The sequence below is a fragment of the Eptatretus burgeri genome, chromosome 1, assembly GCF_056783735.1.
Source record: "Eptatretus burgeri isolate ZD-2024b chromosome 1, Ebu_testis_v1, whole genome shotgun sequence".
Lineage (NCBI taxonomy): Eukaryota > Metazoa > Chordata > Myxini > Myxiniformes > Myxinidae > Eptatretus > Eptatretus burgeri.
The window spans coordinates 56,116,963-56,138,994 of NC_140961.1; the positions used below are offsets into that span (position 1 = coordinate 56,116,963).

At 41.7% G+C, this 22,032-nt stretch overlaps 1 protein-coding gene across 4 annotated transcripts in view; it reads left to right on the top strand.

Moving 5' to 3' along the window:
* NUDT1 (nudix hydrolase 1) overlaps positions 1-21,946 on the top strand; it is a 22,925-nt gene extending 979 nt beyond the window's left edge. For 3 of the 4 annotated variants that reach the window (XM_085885008.1, XM_085884993.1, XM_085885017.1), the window contains exons 2-4: positions 4,833-4,983; positions 17,888-18,033; positions 20,633-21,946. In XM_085885008.1, the coding sequence (XP_085741134.1) occupies positions 4,835-4,983; positions 17,888-18,033; positions 20,633-20,808 (471 nt within the window). In that variant the 5' untranslated portion in view covers positions 4,833-4,834 and the 3' untranslated portion in view covers positions 20,809-21,946. Of the gene's footprint in view, positions 1-2,166; positions 2,231-4,832; positions 4,984-17,887; positions 18,034-20,632 lie in introns of all 4 variants that reach the window. The other variant, XM_085884998.1, reaches the window with a different exon arrangement.
* Positions 21,947-22,032: the final 86 nt, after the last annotated feature.

Here is a 22,032-nt window from a genome sequence, read left to right on the forward strand (position 1 = left end):
GACCGCTGTTTCTCGACAACCACTGGTCCGATCTAATTGAAACTTGCCAGGTATATTGCTGAGGACCGGAGTATGTGCCTTTTCAAGGTTTGATATTAATCGGACAAGTGGTTCCCAAGTTATGGCCATTTATTTACCAAACCAATTACAGGACACGGTGCTATGACATCACAATTGACGTCACAATTCTTTCTTTCTTACTTTTTGCACATACGGGCACGCGAGAGCGAAGAAACGGCCTGTGTGGTTGTTATTTCTGGCATGTGGTTTGAAATTGTTTTTTTTTTTTTTTGCACATACGGCCACACACGTACGGACACGCACTCGTCGTCCTTAATACTAGGAACGAATCAAAACTTTTGGTAAGTTGATATGTAACATTATGCCGCTTTCGTTGAATATAAATCGTGTTGTGACGAGAAACAGGAACTTGCTTGTGGTAATTTATAGAAACTAGTGCGTGCCCGTATGTGTGTGGTCGTACGTGCAAAAAGAAAGAAAGAGTTGTGATGTCATAGCACCGTGTCCTGTCATTGGTTTGGTAAATAAATGGCCATAACTTGGGAACCACTTGTCCGATTAATATCAAACCTTGAAAAGGCACATACTCCGGTCCTCAGCAATATACCTGGCAAGTTTCAATTAGATCGGACCAGTGGTTGTCAAGAAACAGCAGTCACAGACAGAGATTGCTGGAATTATAGATAGATGAGTTTATTGGTTCGCAAAAAAATATTTTCACGAAAAATATAAGTGACCACGATATTCGTTATTGTTCTGTCTGTCTGCCCCGAGCATAGCTCCGTGGCTTTTGATCCGATCCTGATGATATTTTGGTGGGAGGTTTATATCATGATCCAGTTTTGTTTTCCTGAAAACGGGCGTGGTGCGCCCACTATGGGCGGAGCCACGCCCAAAAAACGTGTTTTTAGGGGGTAGCCAATTTCAATTTGCATCTTCTCCTCGGGGTTTTGTTGAATCTGACAGGGGTTTCGGTATTTGGTTAGCCCAATGGTACCTGCATAGCCCCATGGAGCTCGATTTTTCATTTTCGTCCCAAGGTCAAGGCCACAAGGTCACGAACTTAGAAAATTGCGAATTGTGTTTTTAGCGGGGAACGATTTCAGTTTGCATCTTCTCCTATGGGGTTTGTTGAATCTGGCAGGGTTTCGGTATTTGGTTAGCCCAATGGCACCTGCATAGCCCCACAGAGCTCGATTTTTTTTTTCATTTTCGTCCCAAGGTCAAGAAGGTCAAGGTCACAAGGTCACGAACTTCGAAAATTGCTAATTTTGACATAAAAATCATACGACCACCCAAACTTTGAAAGCTCGGATGACAATATTTTTTTATGCATCATCTTGAGGTCATTCCCCACCTAAAGTCTTGAAACCATTTTGCTCTGTCTCGAACACCTTGCCCGTGGCGCCCCCTTCAAGTTTGTTTTTACGCCGATTTCATCAAAGTATGGATAATCCGAGGAGTGCGAAATGCCATATAGCCTATATGACATTATATTGTTCCTGAAATGTTCCAGAGGAAGTTTTGCACCAAAGGTCATAATCCTTGACCTTTGACCTTTAAAGGTCACAAAGGTCAAATTTTCAAAGTTTTGAGAATCGAACCGGGTTTTTGACCTTCGACGAACTAACTCCAATAAGCTATAGCACGTATCCTGTTTCCTCATTTTAATGACCACAACATTGTTTTGGGACCTTTATATGTTATGCAAAGGTCAAATTTTGAAAGTTGTTGAACGAAACCGGGTTTTCGACATTTTGCAGCTAATAACCTGTCACTCGTACCACATCATGTTGATCATTTTTATAACTTGGTCAAACATTATCACATTGTCTCATCCTTGACTTCTGAAACAATCTACATCGTCAAATACCGCTCGTGAACCATCGTCGTCTTCAGACTTGTATTCGTTTGCAATGGTTTCTATAATTTCGAGACGCTTTATGTCTTCCTCTTCAGTGCCGGTTACGGAAACGGGGCAGAGAGACGGACACAGAGCTTCTCAACACATTGTCTGATTGTAAAATGATACTTTAAGGCTGGAACGCCAAATTGGATCAGAATTTGTATCCTGAACAGAACTATGGAAGTCTTTTCTTTTGTGAGTGATGTGAGGTCTCTTAAGAATGCGATCCCTCAATGCAGGAATCATGAGCAACGTTGCCATAGCAACGCTGGAGGAGGTGGGGAACGTTTCATGATCGTTGTGGTAGGACATACTGTGACACACACACACACACACACACACACACACACACACACACACACACACACACACACACACACACACACACACACACACACACACACACCTTGATATCTGTGACTTGCCCGTGATCCAATGGCCATAGTTTCTTTTTTTGACAGACCACCATATGACCAGTGACCACCCTTGGCCTTCGACATTTAGGGATAGAGTGTAAATTAAGAAAATGTGTCCCCATCCACAATCTATATCTGAAAATCAACATCATGAAAATCAGAGGAAAATTATTCAAGTTCTGATCAAAACAAGTTCGAATTGCGAACATACCCTGTGGGAGTTCATTTGTACAACACGCAGGTGAGCAATAGCACAGACGACAGATAGTTTAGAAATTTGGTAAGATTTTAATCGCATCATAAAAAGAAACCAGAACACCTCACAAGAGTGAGGCTAGTTTCATATCATCATTTGCGACTTAATTTTGTGTTGGACATAACCAAGCGCATTTAATTTTTTTTTTTTTAAAAATAACAATTTTAAGAAAATGGGCCGAAAGGGCCGTTTCTTGGTCCAAAGGGCCGGAATCGCACTTTGGGCTCAGTTACTGCCTGGGGAATGGTCTCTACAATATACCTGTCAAGTTTGGTTCCGTTCCGTCCACTAATAACCGAGAAATAACAATTTTAAGAAAATGGACTGAAAGGGCCGTTTCTCGGCCCAAAGGGTCCGAATCGCACTTTGGGTTAGTTAATGCCTGGGGAATGGTCTCTGGAATATACTTGTCAATTTTCATTGAATTCTGTTAACGAATAATGGAGAAATAGACGTTCAAATGAACTGCACACAAGAAAAGGGAGAACTCGAGCGGCGCTTGGACCCCGTTGTGTGGAAGACCCTTTGGGATAAAAAGTGTTTTTAGTTAATTAGGTCACAATCCGAAAAAAAAAGTATATCGACACTAATCAAATATCAGGTGCACAACTTCAGTTCGGGTACACGATTATGATGCAAGAACATATTTGAAATGCCAAGTGGTCTTTGAGATTCTGCATTGGTAAAATTGAGCAGACAAAAAATAAATTAAAAAAAACCGCATTTTTTTTTCTTTGATTGCCATTTCACCTTGACCTTTAACCTGGAGGGGTATGATATTAATTAAGCATAAACGTGCCTTGCTCGAAGCTATCTGGAGAGGGCAATTTCGTTCTAATTGGACAAACCATCAAATTTGGTGAAAAATGTTAAAATGTCGATAATTGGGTCAAAAATAAATAAAACCTGAAACTAAAAGGGCACTCGGTGGAGCGCATCCCTCCACCACATTAATGTCTGATCCACGATAACATATCGGGCTCAATACATTTTTGAAATATGCTATACAGTACTATATCGTTTTTGGCCCTATCTCTCAATGGAGAAGAATCACTTTTAAAGTTAAATAATTCTCATATCCAGATCCGGATTTGGATCTTCACTAAAATCGAATCAATTTGACCTTGCGACACACCCAACCTGTCCACCAAGTTTTGTGCAAATCCATCCATAACTTTTTGAGATATTGTGCTATATATCGGTTTAGCCCTGTCTCTCAATGGTGAAGAATCACTTATAAACTTCTAGTAGTTGGATCCGGATTGGGATCTTCACCAAAATTGAATGAATTCTTCCTTGTCACTCACCCAACCCAATTACAAAACGCCGTCCCACTAGGGTGGAGGCGACAGTACAAAGACAAACAATCAATTTCCATTATACTGTACTTGCATACAGTACTACTGCAGCCCCCACCCTTTCCCGTCAAAAGTGTGGTGAGAGTCTGGGTAGCAGCTTTTGCACTATAAACAAATTTACCAGGTAGTTCGTTCAGTTACTAAGGGCAACCGAAATGACACTCATTAATTTTCTAATTCATTGATGCTGTTGCATGCTCACGTTAAAGTCGTTTAGATATTTGGGCTTAAAACCCTCATTCATCTCCAAATCCCTTATGGTCACCATTCTGGTAAAACCTTTTTTTCCTGCCACTGATGTTCCCAAAAACATCAATGAGTGCATGTTCGGCTGGAGACCCATTTAGCAATATCTGGTTGACTTTAAAGATTAAAGATTCTCTTTTGACATGGAGTGGACGAGTTATCGCCATCACTTTGGCTAAATTTCAAAGTCCTTCATAAACCTACAACACCCTGCAATGGAGTGGTGATTTGGCCAGGGTTGGATGTCGGCCATGGAAATGTTCACAATTTGGAGCTGGTACCCTGCCACTCCTTCAAAGAGTTTGAGATTTACCAACCCCCCCCCCAAAGAAACCACACAGCACAGACAGCACAGGCATGTATAATAAAAGCTGCTAGCTTAGTCGAAGTTGTCATGTTACTTCTTGTAAATCGCAAAAAAAAATTACGCACAGTGGTGCCATCCCCTTCGATTTTATTTTGATCGGTGGCATATTTTTGTAAACCTGTTGCAATCTGTTCTGGCTTTCAAGTATGTTTCAGGGTTATTGCTCTTTTCTGCAGATCCTTCTGCATGTACTCTCTTGATTATATCTCATTGTCTTATTTTTGCCCATGTTTACTCATCTCTTCTTGCATGTGACTGGCAGGTATGGGAAACAAACTTCTCACCCTTGTCATGGTGCTGAGGCCCTTACAAATTCTTCTTGGCATGAAAAAACGCGGGTTTGGCGCAGGACGCTGGAACGGCTTTGGTGGAAAGGTTGAGCAGGGAGAGAGTATTGAAGATGCTGCAAAGCGGTGGGTGTTGATATGAATGCATGAGTTAATTGATTTTATTCACTCTTTGACCTATTCCAGGGCATGAGAGTAAAGAAAAGATAAGAATGCAAGTGTCCACAAAACGAGTGACATCTGGATACCGATAACCACATACAGTGCCGATAGAAAGTCAACACCCCCTTTCAAAATTTTCACCATTTGTTGCCTTATAGCCTGGAATGAAATTGCATTAAATCAGACTTTTTCCACCTTTATTTACACATCATAACCCACAACTTCTAAGTGAAAAACAAATTTGACAAATTTCAGAAAATCAATTAAAAAATACAAAACTAGAATATCTTTGTGGGATAAGTGTCCACTTCCCTTATAATAGCAATTGCAAATAATTGGCTCACATGTAACCAATCACCTTCAAAATCACACACCTAGTTAATTGGCCTCCACCTGTGTTAAATTGTTGTAATTCTGATGGTTTCAGAATAAAACTAGAGGGGGAGCACTCGGTAGAGTGCAAAACCTCCGCCGCCAATACTGCTTCGTCACTCAAGTGAACCTGATATCCTTCATTCAATTTGATGTCAACAGTGCTCACAGAGTTATAGTTTGCAACTTTCCCTTTTACTTTTAACTTTTACATACTCAATTCATTCGTCATAACTAGATTCCTTGAGACAGAAATTGATTTTACGTGGGTATATCCACCTGAAGTTGCAAAATCAGCCGCAATTATAATTTTGGCATGTCTTTTGTTGGAAATCTCTTATAACATGTAGAAATGCAAAAAAAAAAAATCGAAATTTTGTTGAAAAAAAATTAGCAAATTCTTTTCTCTAACAATTTCTTTTTTGGGGGGGGGGGTGTTGGAAATCACTTAAAACATGTAGAAATGCAAAAAAAAAAAAAATTAAATTTTTTTTTTCAAATTGGCCGCTATAGCGGCCATATTGGATTTTGGACCAAGTCCAAAATCTAATGGCATGATCCTTGGACCAGACCTAACCCCCCCCCACCAAGTTTCGTCGAAATCCTTCTTCTTCGAAATCAGCCTTCTCCCAATCATCAGCAAGGTGATGGAATCCATCATCGCTTCAGATATGAAATCCTTCCTCTTCTCCAATGGCTTGATTTCCAATCATCAATTTGGTTTCAGACCAGGTCACTCTACCCTGGATATGCTGCTTCTGCTCTCCCATCAATGGATGGAGGTCCTCAATGCCAGACAGGAAATCCGAGCCGTATCCCTGGACATATCACGTGCTTTTGACACAGTCTGGCACCCTGCCCTACTCACCAAACTCTCTTCCCATGGTATTCAAGGCCATCTCCACTCATGGCTCGCAGACTTCCTCTCCTGTCGCAGTCAACGTGTGGCCCTAAATGGAGTTCTTTCATCCCCTCTTCCTGTGCAGGCTGGAGTTCCTCAAGGTAGCGTTCTGGGCCCTGTTCTTTTTCTGGTTTTTATCAATGATCTCTCGGACTCTCTGGAAAATCCTCTATTTCTCTTTGCCGACGACTCCACCCTCTGCCGTACCATCTGTCATCCCTCAGACCGGCAAGCAGCAGCTTCTTCGCTCACTGCAGATCTGGATAAAATCACAAACTGGTCCAACACGTGGAACATGTCTTTCAATCCAGACAAATCTCACACTCTCACTATGTCTCTTCGAAAGGACCGTTTACAAAACCCCCCATCCACTTTCTCAACAATCCTCTGGAAGAAGTCTTTTCTTTCAAGCTTCTAGGTCTCACTATCTGCCATGACCTTTCCTGGGAAAGTCACATTTCCAACCTCGCCTCAAAAGCCAGTCGCCGACTGGGAATCCTCCGTCGTGCCAAGTCCTTCCTCGGCCCTCTTGAGCTCCTGACCACTTACAAAGCTTTTGTCCGTAGCCTGATGGAGTACTGCTCTCCCCTCTGGGCTGGTGCTCCTGCCTCCCACCTTTCTCGGCTTAACGCTGTCGAAACCAGGGCATTTAAGATCATCGGCATCTCCCGCAATGAAGCTGAGTCTTTGGGCCTTTCACTCAATCACCGCAGGTTGGTCGGTGGTCTTTCTGTCTTCTACCGACTCCTCTCCAGCTTTGCCCCCCCCTGCTCTCTCTGCGATTTGTCCCCACCACATTTCCACAGGGCGCTCAAGGTCCGCCAACAACCCCCTTCTGGTAAAACTACCAAAATCACGAATCACTGCTCATCTTCACTCTTTCATTCCTCTTTTTTCCCGCCTTTGGAATAAACTTCCTCACTCTATTCTTTCCCATTCTTCCCTCCAGACTTTCAAAACAGCTGTTCACCACCACCTCTTATCTTCCCCCATCCAAATCCTCGATATTTTCTACCCCCGATAATCCACCCAAGCCCACTTCCTTCATTTCTCCTGCTTTCCTTCCTGAAAGTCCCTGAAATGTCCATCTTCTCTTCGCCATGTTCCCCGTCCCATCCCCATCCCTCTCCCTTCCACAGTTCACCTAATGTGTCTGTTCCCCACTGTTTTGTCCCTTCCACTCCCGCCCCTCTTGTCTCATGCCTCCTTGCTGTGAGTTGTGTGTTTGCTCTCATACGAGCCTCGACCAAGGTATACAAAAAAAAAAAAAGAAAAAAAAATCCGTCAAGGAGTTTTTCCATAATACTGTTCACAAACAAACAGAAAGTGGTGAAAACGGTAACCTTCATCCATCTTCGAAGATGGTGGAGGTTAATCAGCTGTTCCTGTAGGTTTCCTCTGCTGGGTAGTGCATTTCACAGAAAAGACTCAACCATGAGCACCGAGGAGCTTTCAAAAGACCTCAAGGATAAAGTTGTGGAAAGGCACAGAGCAGGGGATGGGTATAAAAATATTCCTAAGACCTTGAATAACCCTTGGAGCACAGTCAAGACAATCATTAAGAAATGGGAGGCATATGGTACCACCAAGACCTTGCCTAAATCAGGCCGTTCCTCCTAGCTGGATGACCAAGCAAAGTGGAGACTGATCAGAGAAGCCACAAAGAGGCCAATGGCAGCTTTGAAAGAGCTACATGCCTTTATGATAAAGACTGGTACTGTGTGCAAGTGACAAAATATCCCAAGCACTCCACAAGTCTGGCCTGTACAGTAGAGCAGCAAGAAAAAGCCATTACTCAAAAAAAGCTCACTGAGTCCCGTTTGAGGTATGCAGACACTTATTCAACCATGATATTGTAGTTTTGTATATCTAATTAATTTTCTGAAATTTGTAGAATTTGTTTTTCACTTTGAAGTTGTGGGTTACGATGTGGAAAAAGTCTGATTTAATGTAATTTAATTCCAGGCTACAAGGTAACAAAAGGGGAAAATATTGAAAGGGGGTGTTGACTTTTTATAGACACTGTATAATGTATTTTGAAGCACGATTCGACATCCAAAATTTCTCTGACAGCAAATAAAATTACAATATATTCGAACCTGGATAATATGCTACCAATAAACTTTGCCACATGAACAAGCTATCCAATATTACCTACATTTATTAGCTCATTCATTTTATTCACTGAGAATGATATTTCAAACACTTCTCATGAGCTTCATTTAACACTGCACAGACAAGAAGATAGTGAAATTCATCACCAGTAGCATTAGCTTCGCATAATGGACAGAACTGTTGAAAAGTAGCTTTTGAATAAGTCACCATGAGAAACAGGAATATTATGGAGATATTTGCACATATTAACTCTGAGGATTGGAGAGAGTTGCAGGAAATAAGGTTTGAAGTAAAGGAGGAGGAGATTGGGACCATACTCTGCGCAGAGCATTGGTGCTGCATAAGCAGTCTCCTTGGCTATTGGGTATAATGCTGGACGGGTCGCCACTCCGACACAGAATACCAGCATGCTGGCACTCATTTTGCCGACCTCTGAAGGATGACAGGCCGAGTTGTACCCAATGTTCCCCGCCCCATCCCTCTCTCTTCCACAGATGGCTCTGTTCCCCACCGTTTTGTCCTTCCCTCCCCCCCCCCCCCCACCGTGTTGTGCGTTGTGTGTTAGCTCTCATATGAGCCTCAACAATGTATACAAAAAGAAATAAATTCAATCTGTGTGCTTTCTGTAAAAGGAAAACTTTGCTCTTTTTGCTTGAGGTATTAGTTTCATAATGACCTTATTAAAGGACCCATTGTTGTTAAAAGTCCAGTCCATGTATACACAATCTCTCACAACTTAAATTTTGTCATTACCGAACATAAAATTTGAAAAATTTCAGACTTTACCTCTTGAAAAATATGACAACTTTTGTTTTTGATATGTTAAAAGTCAAATGCTAAAGCTCACAATAATCCCTAACTGCATTCAAGCGCACACTGAAGTTCCTCGGGAGATTCAGTCATCACAATTGTGCCATCAGCATAAAGTAGCACATATAGTCTGAGAAAAACTTCTTTATCACTATCGCTCAGGGAATTATTCATATTATACACAACAAAATCTAAACCATTTTAATGATGACTGACAAAGATATTGGATTGAAAGTTGTTTCAATAAATGGCAAAGAGAAGAGGGGACAAATTTTCACCCTGCTATACACCAACATTACATGAAAAGAAGTTGGAGAGAATTAACTTTTCTTAATACAGGACTTAGCATTCAAGTATGCATTACAGACAACATTGTTAACCTTAACATTCAACCCTGGTGAAATCAGTTTCTGCCATAGAGAAGATCTATTGACCAAGTCAAATGCCTTTTGTCGTCAACAAGGCACAGTACCAACCTCGTGCAGTGGGATAAATACAAATAAACTATGGAATGCAGAGCAAATATATGGTCGAGGGTACTAAACCCTTCTCTAATCCTTAACAGCTCATCACCTAAGATACCACATCCCTCTATGTAGAATTGATAATAGTCTAGCATTTATTGCTGCAGTAAACAGCTCAAAAGAGTTATGCCACACGGTAATTTTCTGGATCAATAGATCCTTCATTTTTATGCAACAGCATTATACCAATGGACCAGTCACTGGGAACTATTCCCAGTGATTCAATACCAAATTAAATAACTCAACTGTGCATTTGATTACAGTAACTGGGCAATTTTAGAAAAAAATCGTTAATGATGCTATCAATGCCACAAGGCAATTGTTATTGTTGAATTTGGGTATTAAAGGCAAAAGCTCTTCAGCCAAAAAGTCACCGTTAATATATTCATTCAGAGACTGATCATTGGTCCTTCGATCAAAATTTACATCATTAGCATACCCACTATCATTCGACTTCTGAGTTTCTTGAAATGTTCAACAAAATTATCCAAAGAAATCTTTCATATATTCACTTTGTATGAGCATGCTCCATTCAGTACTTCCCATTAAGACTTTGGATTATTTTGTTTCATTTCTATCAAATTTTTATGCAGGTCTTTGTAAAAGGTCTTAGATTCAGCAGAGATAAAAAAAAATTGTAGTGTCTTGCGTAGTTTTTAATTTCAGTTTTAGCTGTGAAATGTTTTCTTTTTGAGTTTTTATTTTTATTTTTTTATATTGAGACCTTTTTGCATGACAATCTTGGTCAAACCATGGCTTGTTATCAACAATATTTCCAGTCCTATGGGGCTTGCACTGCTTATTAGTTCGTATCTTTGATGTAGATTTATCCTTGATCAAACCCAGCAGCTTGCGAGTTCATCAAGCTTATCTTGATCTCGTGAATCGTACTGTATATTATTAAGCTTCTCTGACAAGTACACAAGATTTTTGGCATTAAAAGAAGAATAATCCATATACTTACTCCTCGGCATGTTCAGGCAGCCATTTAACCCGCCTCATAAAATGATTAACATTAAACAAATCGTCATTCGGATCGACAGCAGTAGCCTGATGAGACAAATCACAAAAAGAGCGACCAGTACAGCATTTGATGGTTAATTATACAGGGCTATGAATGTCAGACAAACATCGGTCATGAAAACCAACTATAAAAATCTACAATTCTGGACATAAGAAACGGTGACACCAACACGTAATCAACTGTACTCTCGCCATTAGGTTTACGATCGGAGTCATTTCCTTTACCAAAGGCGGCACCAAACCCACCATTAACGAACTGCAAATCAAGACTCTTGCATAATTCCATAATTTCATAACCATTATTATTGATCACAGTATCAAGATTAAATCTGTCATTTGGGACCCCAATATCCCAAGCAGTTCAATATTTTGTTTACTATTGAATAGGTCATTCCATTGAATGCTATCGAATAGGTTTTTACAAACAAAATTAGAACCCTTTAGAGGAGTAGTGACTGAAACCCAAATCCTCTGCAGGTTCCCCCTGATGACTTCATCTTTGCTCTTTACTTATTCTGGTTCCTTATTGGTCTTCCATTTCATTATGTTTGTACCATATCCTGATGCTGTCTGGACTGTTGCTTCCCCACTGACAGACCTCTGATATCTTATACATGTTGCTACGTTTGAGCCTGGGGAGTAACTGCTGAAATCTATCTGTGTGGGTTCTTCATGACATCTTTGTTCGTTGTTCCCTTCACATTTTTTTTCTAATTTTAAAAACAATGTTTTTTTTTTCCACAATTCTCTTTCATCATTTTAATTCTTGTTTTTTCCTCTCTTTCATCTCCTTTACTCTCTATTCCTTGGTTTCGTTATCTATCTCTCTCTCTCTCAGTAGAAGTGAATTCTTGCAGAAAATTTTCTGTAAGGCTCACTTGGCTGTGCCTGGATGGGTTTGAGAGTTGTGGAGTAGCGGCTGAAACCCAAATCCTATGCAGGTTCCTCCTGATGACTCCATCTTTGCTCTTTCCTTCTTCAGGTTCCTTCTTGGTCTTCCGTATCATCATTAACATCATCAATACCAGCAACAATAGCAATGGACTTTTCAATATCAAGAGTCATTTAAAAGACTGGTTCTTGAATTGAAGTCACCAATTAATATTAAGGGGATGTCAGAATAGCACCCAAAGTTCAAAATGTCTTCTGCAATCAGATAAAAATCGCATCCATGTCCGAAAGAAGCGGTTCATTTTGGCATTTTTATTATGAAAAGGCAAAGCCTAGAAACTAACGAAACCCATTTGAATTACCCTTTAGAATTACCATTTGGAATTACCCTTTAGAACCCTTTAGAATTACCCTTTTGAATTCTACTATAGAATTACCCTTTAGAACCCACGATAATTACCCTTCATAACTCATTAGAATTAAACACTGTGGGTTAGAAAAGTTCTTCATTTTTGATGGATGCACAGATGGAAGGAAGGACATACCCAAATATTTAAGTGGCTTCACCACTTAAAACAAGTTCAAATGAGTTAAGATCCTCATCCTCTTAATGATGACATCATAAAGCGAATATGACGTCATTGTGATGTATCAGGTTTGCGATAAATTTATTGTCTGTGCTAATGCCCGGCTTGATTCCCGCAAACAAAATTCAAACAGCTTGCCTAGTTTCGGAGATAATGGTATAGGCAATTTCCATTAGCGGCGATATTATTACGTCAACTTTTTTTCTAGGAAGAATTTCCAAAATCGGAGATGGTTCCTGCCTGCGCGTGGGCTTTCTGCATATACATGGCAAGTTTCATGAAAATCCGATGAAAACTCTGGGTTGTGAAACAAAACATGTCAAAAAATAGGAATGACGTCATAAAAATTGATATGACGTCATAGTGATATCTCATATGTGCGGTAATTCATCTCTGCTAATGCCCTGTTCGATTCCCGCAAACAGAATTCAAAAAGCTTGCCTTGTTTCGGAGATAATTTTTAGGCGATTTCCATTAGCGGAGATATTTTGACGTCATAACTTTTTTTATTGGAGGAATTTTCCAAATCGGAGATGGTTACTGTCTGAGCAGGGTGTTTTTACATGTATATGCCAAGTTTCAGGAAGTTTCAATGAAAACTGTAGGCTGTGAAACAAAAAAGTCCACAAGAAGAAGATGAAGAACAGCAACGTGAGTAAGACTTCGAGATCCTCCACAAGGATCTAAAAAGACTGTGATGGGACACAGAATCCTTATGCGGAATATATACAGCACCAATAATTAATTCCAGGTGAAAAGCTGCCTTGTTATGTTTACCTTCAGCCATAAAATGTTTTCTGAGAAGGTGTCCGGAATTTATGAAATATGGTCAAAGTGAATATCTTTTACCAGTATATAAAGATCATGCACCCCACCAAACTTATGAGTCGGACACTTCTCCGTCAACACTGTGCGGAAGTTTGGAAAGAAATCCTCTTTAAATGAGTCAGTTTTGGTTTCAGCCAATCAAACAAGATCAAAATCCTTTATATAAACATCAACAATGCTATGCTTAGCTTTACTTGCAGCACCACACACATTGAGACCCACCAACGTGATGGGTGTAAACAGATTAGAGCATAACAGTGATCGGAATGAGTTATCCTTTTAACATGGACACGAGCTATAAACATCAATATTGTCACGCGGAACACAACCGGCATTTGGTACATTAAAAGGGGTCGGCCCTGGCCTGGCCTATCCATCCAGGTGAAAGTCAGGCCATGGACTTTACTTTCTCGCCATTCATTGCTGAATAGGTTGTCCGGTGAATCGATAACTCTTTATATTTCTTTTCCACCAACGGAGTGCAGACAGTAAATCTGTCCTTCCACCGTCCACACTCGTTTCACGTCAGGATCTCTTCTCAGCTTGCGAACCAAGTTGCTTCTCAGGTGGGTGAGGTCATCATTTACGTGTACTTGGTTTCGTTTATCCTTTTCATGTATGTACTTTTTTTTTTCATCAGTTTAGATTTGATATCTCTGCAGACAAATCTAGTGATGATAGGACCAGGCCTATTAAAATTAGTATTCTGACGGACCCCTGGCTAGGATCCTATGGGAGCTACCAATGTCAAGTGTTGTAATTTCAACACCATCAGCAGCAAGGTTGACAATTAACTGGTTTGTATCTTCGCCTGGCACTCCAGGGACACCAAACACCTGGATGTTGTCTTTCCTCGAGTACTACTAATGATGATCTAATTTAAATCTTTGAAGCTGCACTGCTGGGATGAGTCCTGCCAAATGTTTGTCAGACTCTTCTCTGTCTCTCACCAGCACCCCCATCAGATCAGACCATTTGTTTCATGGATTCAGTAATAGCTGTGGTTGTGATACTTACAAGCATGGGTTGCAATGCTGACACGACTTGAGACACGATCTTAAAATTTAGAAATGTTTAAAGCTCACCTTTTTCTTTTTTTAACAATAATCTCCAGAGGCATAGTTATAAATTCATATTTTTACGAGATCAAATATCTTGTTTGGATGAAACAAAATAATTGAGGTGCAGGTAGAATGTGTGCCTTTTCCGAAACTAAGCATTCCCACCAACTGTAGGTCAGGTCAGGTATGGGAGCATGCGCCAGAGCAGCGCGTCGCTGCGTCCACTTTCCGCCGGTACTCCAGGGGCCTCCGCTTGGCCATCCCCCAGGCAGATGTCTGGCCCATCAACCTGCTGCAACCACGAGGCACGTGTTCGGCCAATTGGCCTCCTCCACTCACGAGACTCCCTCGCTGAGAGAATCTGGTGAGCAGGATCAGCGTCAGGAAAACAAGCCACATGTCCAAACAGCCGCAGCTGCGCTCATGGACTATGCAGGTAAGAAATCTCATTTGAGTCTCTCAGCAACCGCTCGGTGGACACAAAGTCTGACCAGCGATAGCCAAGGATTCTCCAAAGAGACCTGGTACCAAAGGAATTAAGTCTCCGTCTCAGATCCTTGGTCAGAGTCCAAGTCTCGCATCCATAGAGCAAGACTGGAAGCACCAATGACCTGAAGACTCGGATTTTCATCCTCCCGCACAGGTACCGGCAGCACCACACCCCATTATCCAGTGAATCCATGACTCCCCAGGCCCGACCCAGACGACTATTGACCTCTGACTCACAGCCAGCAGAGACATGAATATCACTGCCAAGGTAAGTGAATCTCTCCACGACCTCAACATCCTCACCACAAACAGGTACAAACAGGACAGCAGCATCCAAGATGTCACCGAAAGCCTGGATCTTAGTTTTGACCCAGGAAACCCGTAATCCCAGCGGCTCTGACTCCTCATTCAGCACCTCGAGGGCCCCCAAAAGGATATCTAAAGTCTCCGCAAAGATGACTGCATCATCTGCGAAATCAAAGTCAGATATCTTGACATTCGCAAACGATGCACCGCAGCTTGATCTCTCTGACATCCTCCCTAGAATACAGTCCATACAAGGGCTGAAAAGTGTGGGGGCCAGTACACACCCTTGACAAACTCCAGTAACAAATGGAAATAAGTCAGAGATGGTACCATCACATCTCACAGCACTCTCAGTACCAGAGTCGAGTTCAGACATCAGATCGATCAGCTTTGGTGGCACCCCATGAAGACCAAGAATCCTCCAGAGGGCATCCTGATTCACTGAATCAAACGCTTCACAGAGATCAACATAGGCTGCAAGCAGCCCCTGCTGAAACTCTCGTCTGCATTCAGTGAGGGCCTGAAGAGCAAGGATACGGTCAATCGTTGACCTCTTTGGTGTAAAGCCTGACTGCTCTGGACGCTGGTGCTCAAACAGATGGTGGTGAACCCTATCAACAATTATCCGAGCAAAGACATTGCCGGGCACTGAGAGCAGCGTCACCCCTCGGTAGTTGTTGCAGTCTTGGCTCTCACCCTTCCCTTTCCATAGAGGGACAACAAGGCCCCTCTTCCAGTCAGTTGGGATGATGCCTGTGTTCCAGGCAGAGCACAAAACTGCATGAAACGACACGAGCACAGCATTTCCACCAGCCTTGAGAAGTTCATCATGGATGCCACAGATCCCTGGAGCTTTACCCCATTTCAACCCATTCACCGCAACCTGTGTTTCCACAAGCGAAGGTGGACCACAGTTGATTGGAGGGTCAGCAACAGTGATTGGAACACACCTGACATCCAACTCGACAGCTGGGGGATCAGCCTGGTACAACCGCTCAAAGTAACCGGCCCAGAGGGCCTTCACTTCAGACTCCTCTGTCAAGAGCCTACCACCCTCTGCTCTAACTGCAGTACACCGTGGGATGGGCTTGGATGACCGAATGCACGAATTCATCTGTAAGCAGGATAAGAATCACTTGACCACAGGTGATGCTCTACCCCTTCACAGATTCCTCACACATAGGCCTCCTTGTCCACCCTTGGTGCACGTACAGTTTTTTGCTTCAGCTCCCTGAACAGCTCAGCTCTGCCATTCAGCTTGGCCCTGCGAGTCTGGTCAATGGTATCCAGTGTCCCTTGAGAGACAAAATTCTTCTTTGCCCAATGGTGAGTTCCAAGACATCCACCGGCAACATCAAGGACGGTGGTCTTGAAGGCACTCCACACCTCTTCAGGATTCCCCAAAGCACCCAGACCCCCCAAATATCCACTCAGCTTGTTCGCAAACTCCTCAGCTACCCTCTCATTCTTGAGCTTGCCAACATCCAGCCTAGGCTGGGATGGTACCATTCTCCAGGATTTAAGGTGCAACTTCAGAGTTGCTATAACAAGCCAGTGGTCAGTATTGAGGAACTGAGCCCTCCGGTAGACCTTGCAGTTCTGGATCATCCTCGAGCGACCATCAACGAGGACATTGTCAATTTCCTTCGCCACACCGCCAGCGTTGGAATACCAAGTCCAGCAATGAGTTTGTCGGCCCTGAAACCATGAACCGGCCACCCTAAGTCCATGACTTCTTACAAAGTCAAGGAACTTAGTGCTATTCTGGTTCATAGTTCCTGACCCATGGGGACCAACACACGTCTCATAACCATCCCTATCTGCAGGTTGGTGATAATTGTGCAACTAACCCAAAGGATGGAAATTTGGGACACGGTGGCCTACTTTTCTGAAAGATGCTATGGGACTTCTAACTTCTGTAGTCAAAATTAAGTTGGGATAGGTGGCTTTGCATCCCCACCCAAAAGAAATGCCCTGAGACACTGTGCCTCCTGCTGGTACTTCTTCAGAACGGCAGTTTTTAGTTGATTTATCCCCTTTTGGAGATTGAATGCAGAGCAGGCAGCTTATTGGTGACCGCTCTTCCAATGGAGCGACTCGGTTTCCTCAACATACATCTTGGGGGAAAGTTTGGAGTTTTAGCAAGTAAAACTTGAGCGAAGTCAATGGTGAGCCATCGCAAATTTCTGGCAAAATGGCAAAATGTTTCACCAGGAACTACCCAAAATCAATTTTTTTTAAAAAATTAAAAACATTTTTTTCTGTTTAACCCCTGTAACCCCAAGTCCCCACCCCCTGGGGCATGAAGCAGAGGTCAAATCCAAAGATATTGTTACATGCTTCATGTGTCTTCCAATATCGATTGCATATACAGTTTCATTTAAAAAAATACTGAAAAATGTTCCCAGAATTGCATTTTTTTTTAGCATTTGACCTTTTAAGTCTGCCCTGGGGGGCAGGGCCAAAAGTGATACTGCTCTTGCGCATTTTTGCCATGTGGTGATCATAACTACCAAGTGTGGTGAATTTCTGCCAAACCGTTGAGGAGAAGATACCGAAACGGATGGCCAGACGGAGCCGATAACAATATCCCCCCCCCCCATGTTTTTTTCAGAAAGCGTGGGGATAATTATAAGAGCATATTTCATGATGCGGAGATCTTGGAGTTTGATTTTCGGGAGTGTGAACTTGTACTTTACCAGTCTTGGGCATCATAGAAAGCACAGTTAGACCTGAAAACAGAAGCAAAACTCCAGGCAAAAACATGCACGACGGCATGTTCTTTTTCCAACCACCACTCAAGGGTTTTCTACAAACTCGCATCCACATGATGTTTCTTGGGGCAAGCTTTTGTATAAAGCACACCGTAACTGAAACATGCATGTCATATAATTCTCCTCTAAAAGTGCAACATTCAATGAAAGTACACAGAAAAAGAAAAAACTGCTTCTCGTGATGCAGGGAACTCTGGGAGGAAAGTGGCTTGAAATCGGAGGTGCTTGAGAAGGTCGGGAGAATAGAGTTCACATTCGTCGGGGACACAACCACGCTTGAAGTGCACGTCTTTCGCACGGATCATTTTGATGGAGAACCAACCGAATCTGATGGTAAGAATTCATGGTTTTCTGCATGAATGCATGAACTTCGAGATTTTGTGCACAAGTTTGTTGCTATTTTATCGATTCAAACACGGAGCTATTTTGGGCACATCTCAAATTGAGCAAATCCAGAAAGAATTATTATGCCCTTTTTTGCATTTCTATATAATAACAAAGAACATATATCAATCAGACTTGTATTATGGGGGGAAACGAGTGAGCGAATAGTCTGGGAGTTGAGCCGATGCAATTTCATGGAAAGCTTAATTTGATGAAAGGCAAGTGTTATTTTTTTTTCCGATACTAGATGGAACTAGAAGGGAACTCGTTAGAGCACATAACTTTGCCACGTAATGCCTGACCCATGAGAACATATCGAGCCCAATACATTTTTGAAATATCATGCGAAACATACAGTACTATCGTTTTTGGCCCAATCTCTCAATGGTGAAGAATCACCAAAAAAAAATTATCAGATCCGTATCCAGATCTTCACCAAAATCGAATTAATTCTTCCTTATCGCACGCCGAACCTGTGCACAAAATTTCATCTGGATCCGTCTACAACTTTTTTGAGATATTGTGGACACAAACAGACAGACAGAAAATGGTGAAAATGTAACCTCCTTCACCTTCAGTGGCGGAGGTAATATATTTTCTGATATAGGACAGTTCATGGATTAATGAGGTAACGAAGGAGAAAAAGGCAAGAAACCAATAGTGGAGTCCACATTTGAACTCATTAATCAAGGGAACGAATCAGAAGAGAGGAGAGCAAGTGGAGAGGAAAACACAGCAACCTGTAAATAAGATGGTTGGGTTTCCATCGGGTTAATGGGCACGTGTTGATGTAGCACATTATGTTTTTACGTGGTAGCACATTATGGAGGTGTTTATGAGCATTTGATGAAGCACCTTAATCTGCTAGAACAAAATAAATAAATAAATAAACTTGCCCGATCTCATTTGCCTTTCCGGACAACATTTGAAGCATAATTTTAAATTTATCTTGCAAATAAATATAAAGCTTGCCTTCAGTCGTTTAAAATTCCAAGTGTGTCCTGGTGCCCCGGGATTAACAACACAACGTCCTCCTCGGATTGCAGGCTCATTTCCCAGCACAGGCCAAATCATACATCCCATTCATGTGGATCGCTTTCAATGATAAACAAAGCTGTTCACCAATTTTGGCTTCATATTCATATAAACAATTTATTTGCAATCGTGAGTCTCAATTGTCACGATGTTATTCTCTTTAAGCTTCCCAACATCAACCACAATTATTCTAAATGGCCATCTATTTATTACCTTCATACAAACATGATCCCCACCCATCCCTGTGTGAAGTATGCATCAGAAATCCATCTCAAAGAATTAACACCACACTGCCAGAGCACCCATGACCATTATTAAAGCTTCAAAATAGCTCAACATCCTCAAAGTTTTACCTGAAAACACATGGGGCTCTGTTCAGATGCATTTTAATCTGTTGTTTGTTTTACATCATTAAAAGGAACACTCGTTACAACAAATAGCACTTTTTCTATGAAGTGTTGAGGGTCGTGGAGAAGCGAGAACACAGAATGGATCAGGACATAACACAACAAAAGTAACAATGGAAAGGGAGGGGGAGGAACGGACCGCCAACAGGATTGAAGGACAAAATAGAGGGAGACCTGGAGAAACAAGGGATGAGTGGATTTGAGCTGTTCGGTGAACAAGACAGATACATCTGCAATGGATGGATACAGCTGGTAATGAAGGACATGGGTGAATAAGGACAGCCGCAAACTTTTAATCACAGAAGTGGGAAAAAAAGGAAACCTAGAAAGCGGTGGGCTTGAGTGGAGTTGATGAGGGTAGAACATATGGTTGTGGAAGGGGGATGACCTGAGATGGTGACAAACAGCTGTCTTAAAGCCTTGGATGGAAGAATTAATTTGAAGAAACTGAGGAAGTTAATTCCTTGGATGGGAGGATCGAATGAGTGAAGGTAGGTCGTGTCTAGTTGGCCTTGTAGTAGCACCTTCACTGCCTCTACCAGTATAGACTGGTACTCATTTTGCCAACCTCGGAAGGATGACAGGCTGAGTCAACCCCCTGATGTATTAATTCAGTGGCCCAACGGGGCTTGAACTCAGGACTTTAGGACCCCAATCCACCATGCTAACCACTGAGCCAACACCAGGCTGTGCTCCAAAGATTGACTGCTATTGAAAATAATGTTCGGGAAAATAAAGTCACACAAATTGCCCATCATGATTGGCGACACCCTAACAGCAAGCTGCAACATCACCACCAATCCCAAGCACATTCCCTTCTGTACGGATGAAAAATCTTGCATTTGAGGTATCCCTTTTTTTTAATACAAGATCTCAGGCTCTGTGGCCATACTCACTGGTCTCTGCCTTAAACAGTGCCAATGCAAATGCCTCAAGTCTCCTCATGCATTTTACAATCTCGTTTTACGTGCTTTCAAAAAATACTTTATGCAGAAATACATTGATCGAATAGTGTAACGGAATTAGCATACGAAGTGCAATTTTGACCTCATGCTAATATACACTGCTTGTTCAATGACGTCTGCTTTTATTTCCACTACAAACAGAAATGCGTCCTCGGTGGTTTGATCTGGAGAACATTCCGTTTGAGCAGATGTGGCCTGATGATCGATATTGGTTCCCATTACTGCTGCGACGCAAGAAATTCCTCGGACACTTTGTCTTCCACGGACACGATAATATTGTGCAACATTCCCTGCAGGAATTGGAGCAGCTGGAGTAGCTCGAGCATGACTACTTTTTGGATTACACACTGAAACTTATAACATCTTTTCACCACAACAGTTGATATGCTTTCAATTTAAAAATTAACAAGACAACAGTGCTATATATCCACTATAAAATGAATATTTATATGGACAGCAAATCCTCAATAGATTCCTTTTTTTTCCTGCTATCCTAAGCAATTTGTCGAGATGTGCGTTTTTGAAGCCAAAGTCTTGCATCACTCGGAAATATCAGTTCTTCAGCACTTGTTTTTATTTTTGTTATTTATATTCCTTTCATGTCCGTGTTCGACAGCCTCAGTTGGCATAGCATTGCTAAAAGTAGGAAGGGTTGGTCAGTCAGGAAAAGTTTTTGCTGTTTAACTCACGCAGTCGTTTTTGTGAATGCTGTTTCACACACAAAATTGAAGACCAACGATGAAGCAAATACTGATGTTTCACATTATAATTTTGTCCATCGATTTAAAAAAAGGGAAAGTTAAATTCATGCAAATTGCCGTGAAAATAGACCACTGTCCGCTCGTGGTCACACTGAAATATCAGCAATATCTGATGTGTGGTCTCAAACAGAGAATAATTACTGGGCATCCATTTATTTATATTCACTCACATACAATGCAATAATGGAATCAACAAAAAGAAAGTAAAACTGTGTGATTGGAAAGAGTTGTAACTGTGGGTTTATTGTAAACTGTTGTCAGATGGGTATGATTGGTCAAAAGATCCCCAAGTTAGCGGTTATTTGGATCAAAAACGTGTAGACTACAAGAAGTGAGCATGGAATGAACACTTCCTCAGGTCTGGGCACAAACTATCATGGAATGGGACGTGTGATCTGCATCGACTCCAGTAACACTTGATAAGCCATCCAGCTCGGTGAGACCCCCGCAATGACACGCTGGGGCACACAGAGGCCTGCCCAATTCCTCAGAGGAGTTCCATGTTACATTCACCATGGTTTTTGGTCAGCAGCTTGTGGAGGAGGAGGAGGGGAGGATGGCACTTGGAAAGTAGATTTGACCACTTTCTGCAACACTCTCATGATCTACTTTTTATACTTTCATATTATTCTGACATCTGGAATTAATAATTGTTTCCAAAGATATTCCAAAAAATAAAACTTGTGAAATACAATTTTGTGAAGACGACTTGATACACCTCGATGATAGCATTGTTCTAATTTATTATTTACAAACATATACCGTGAAACCTTACTTTTG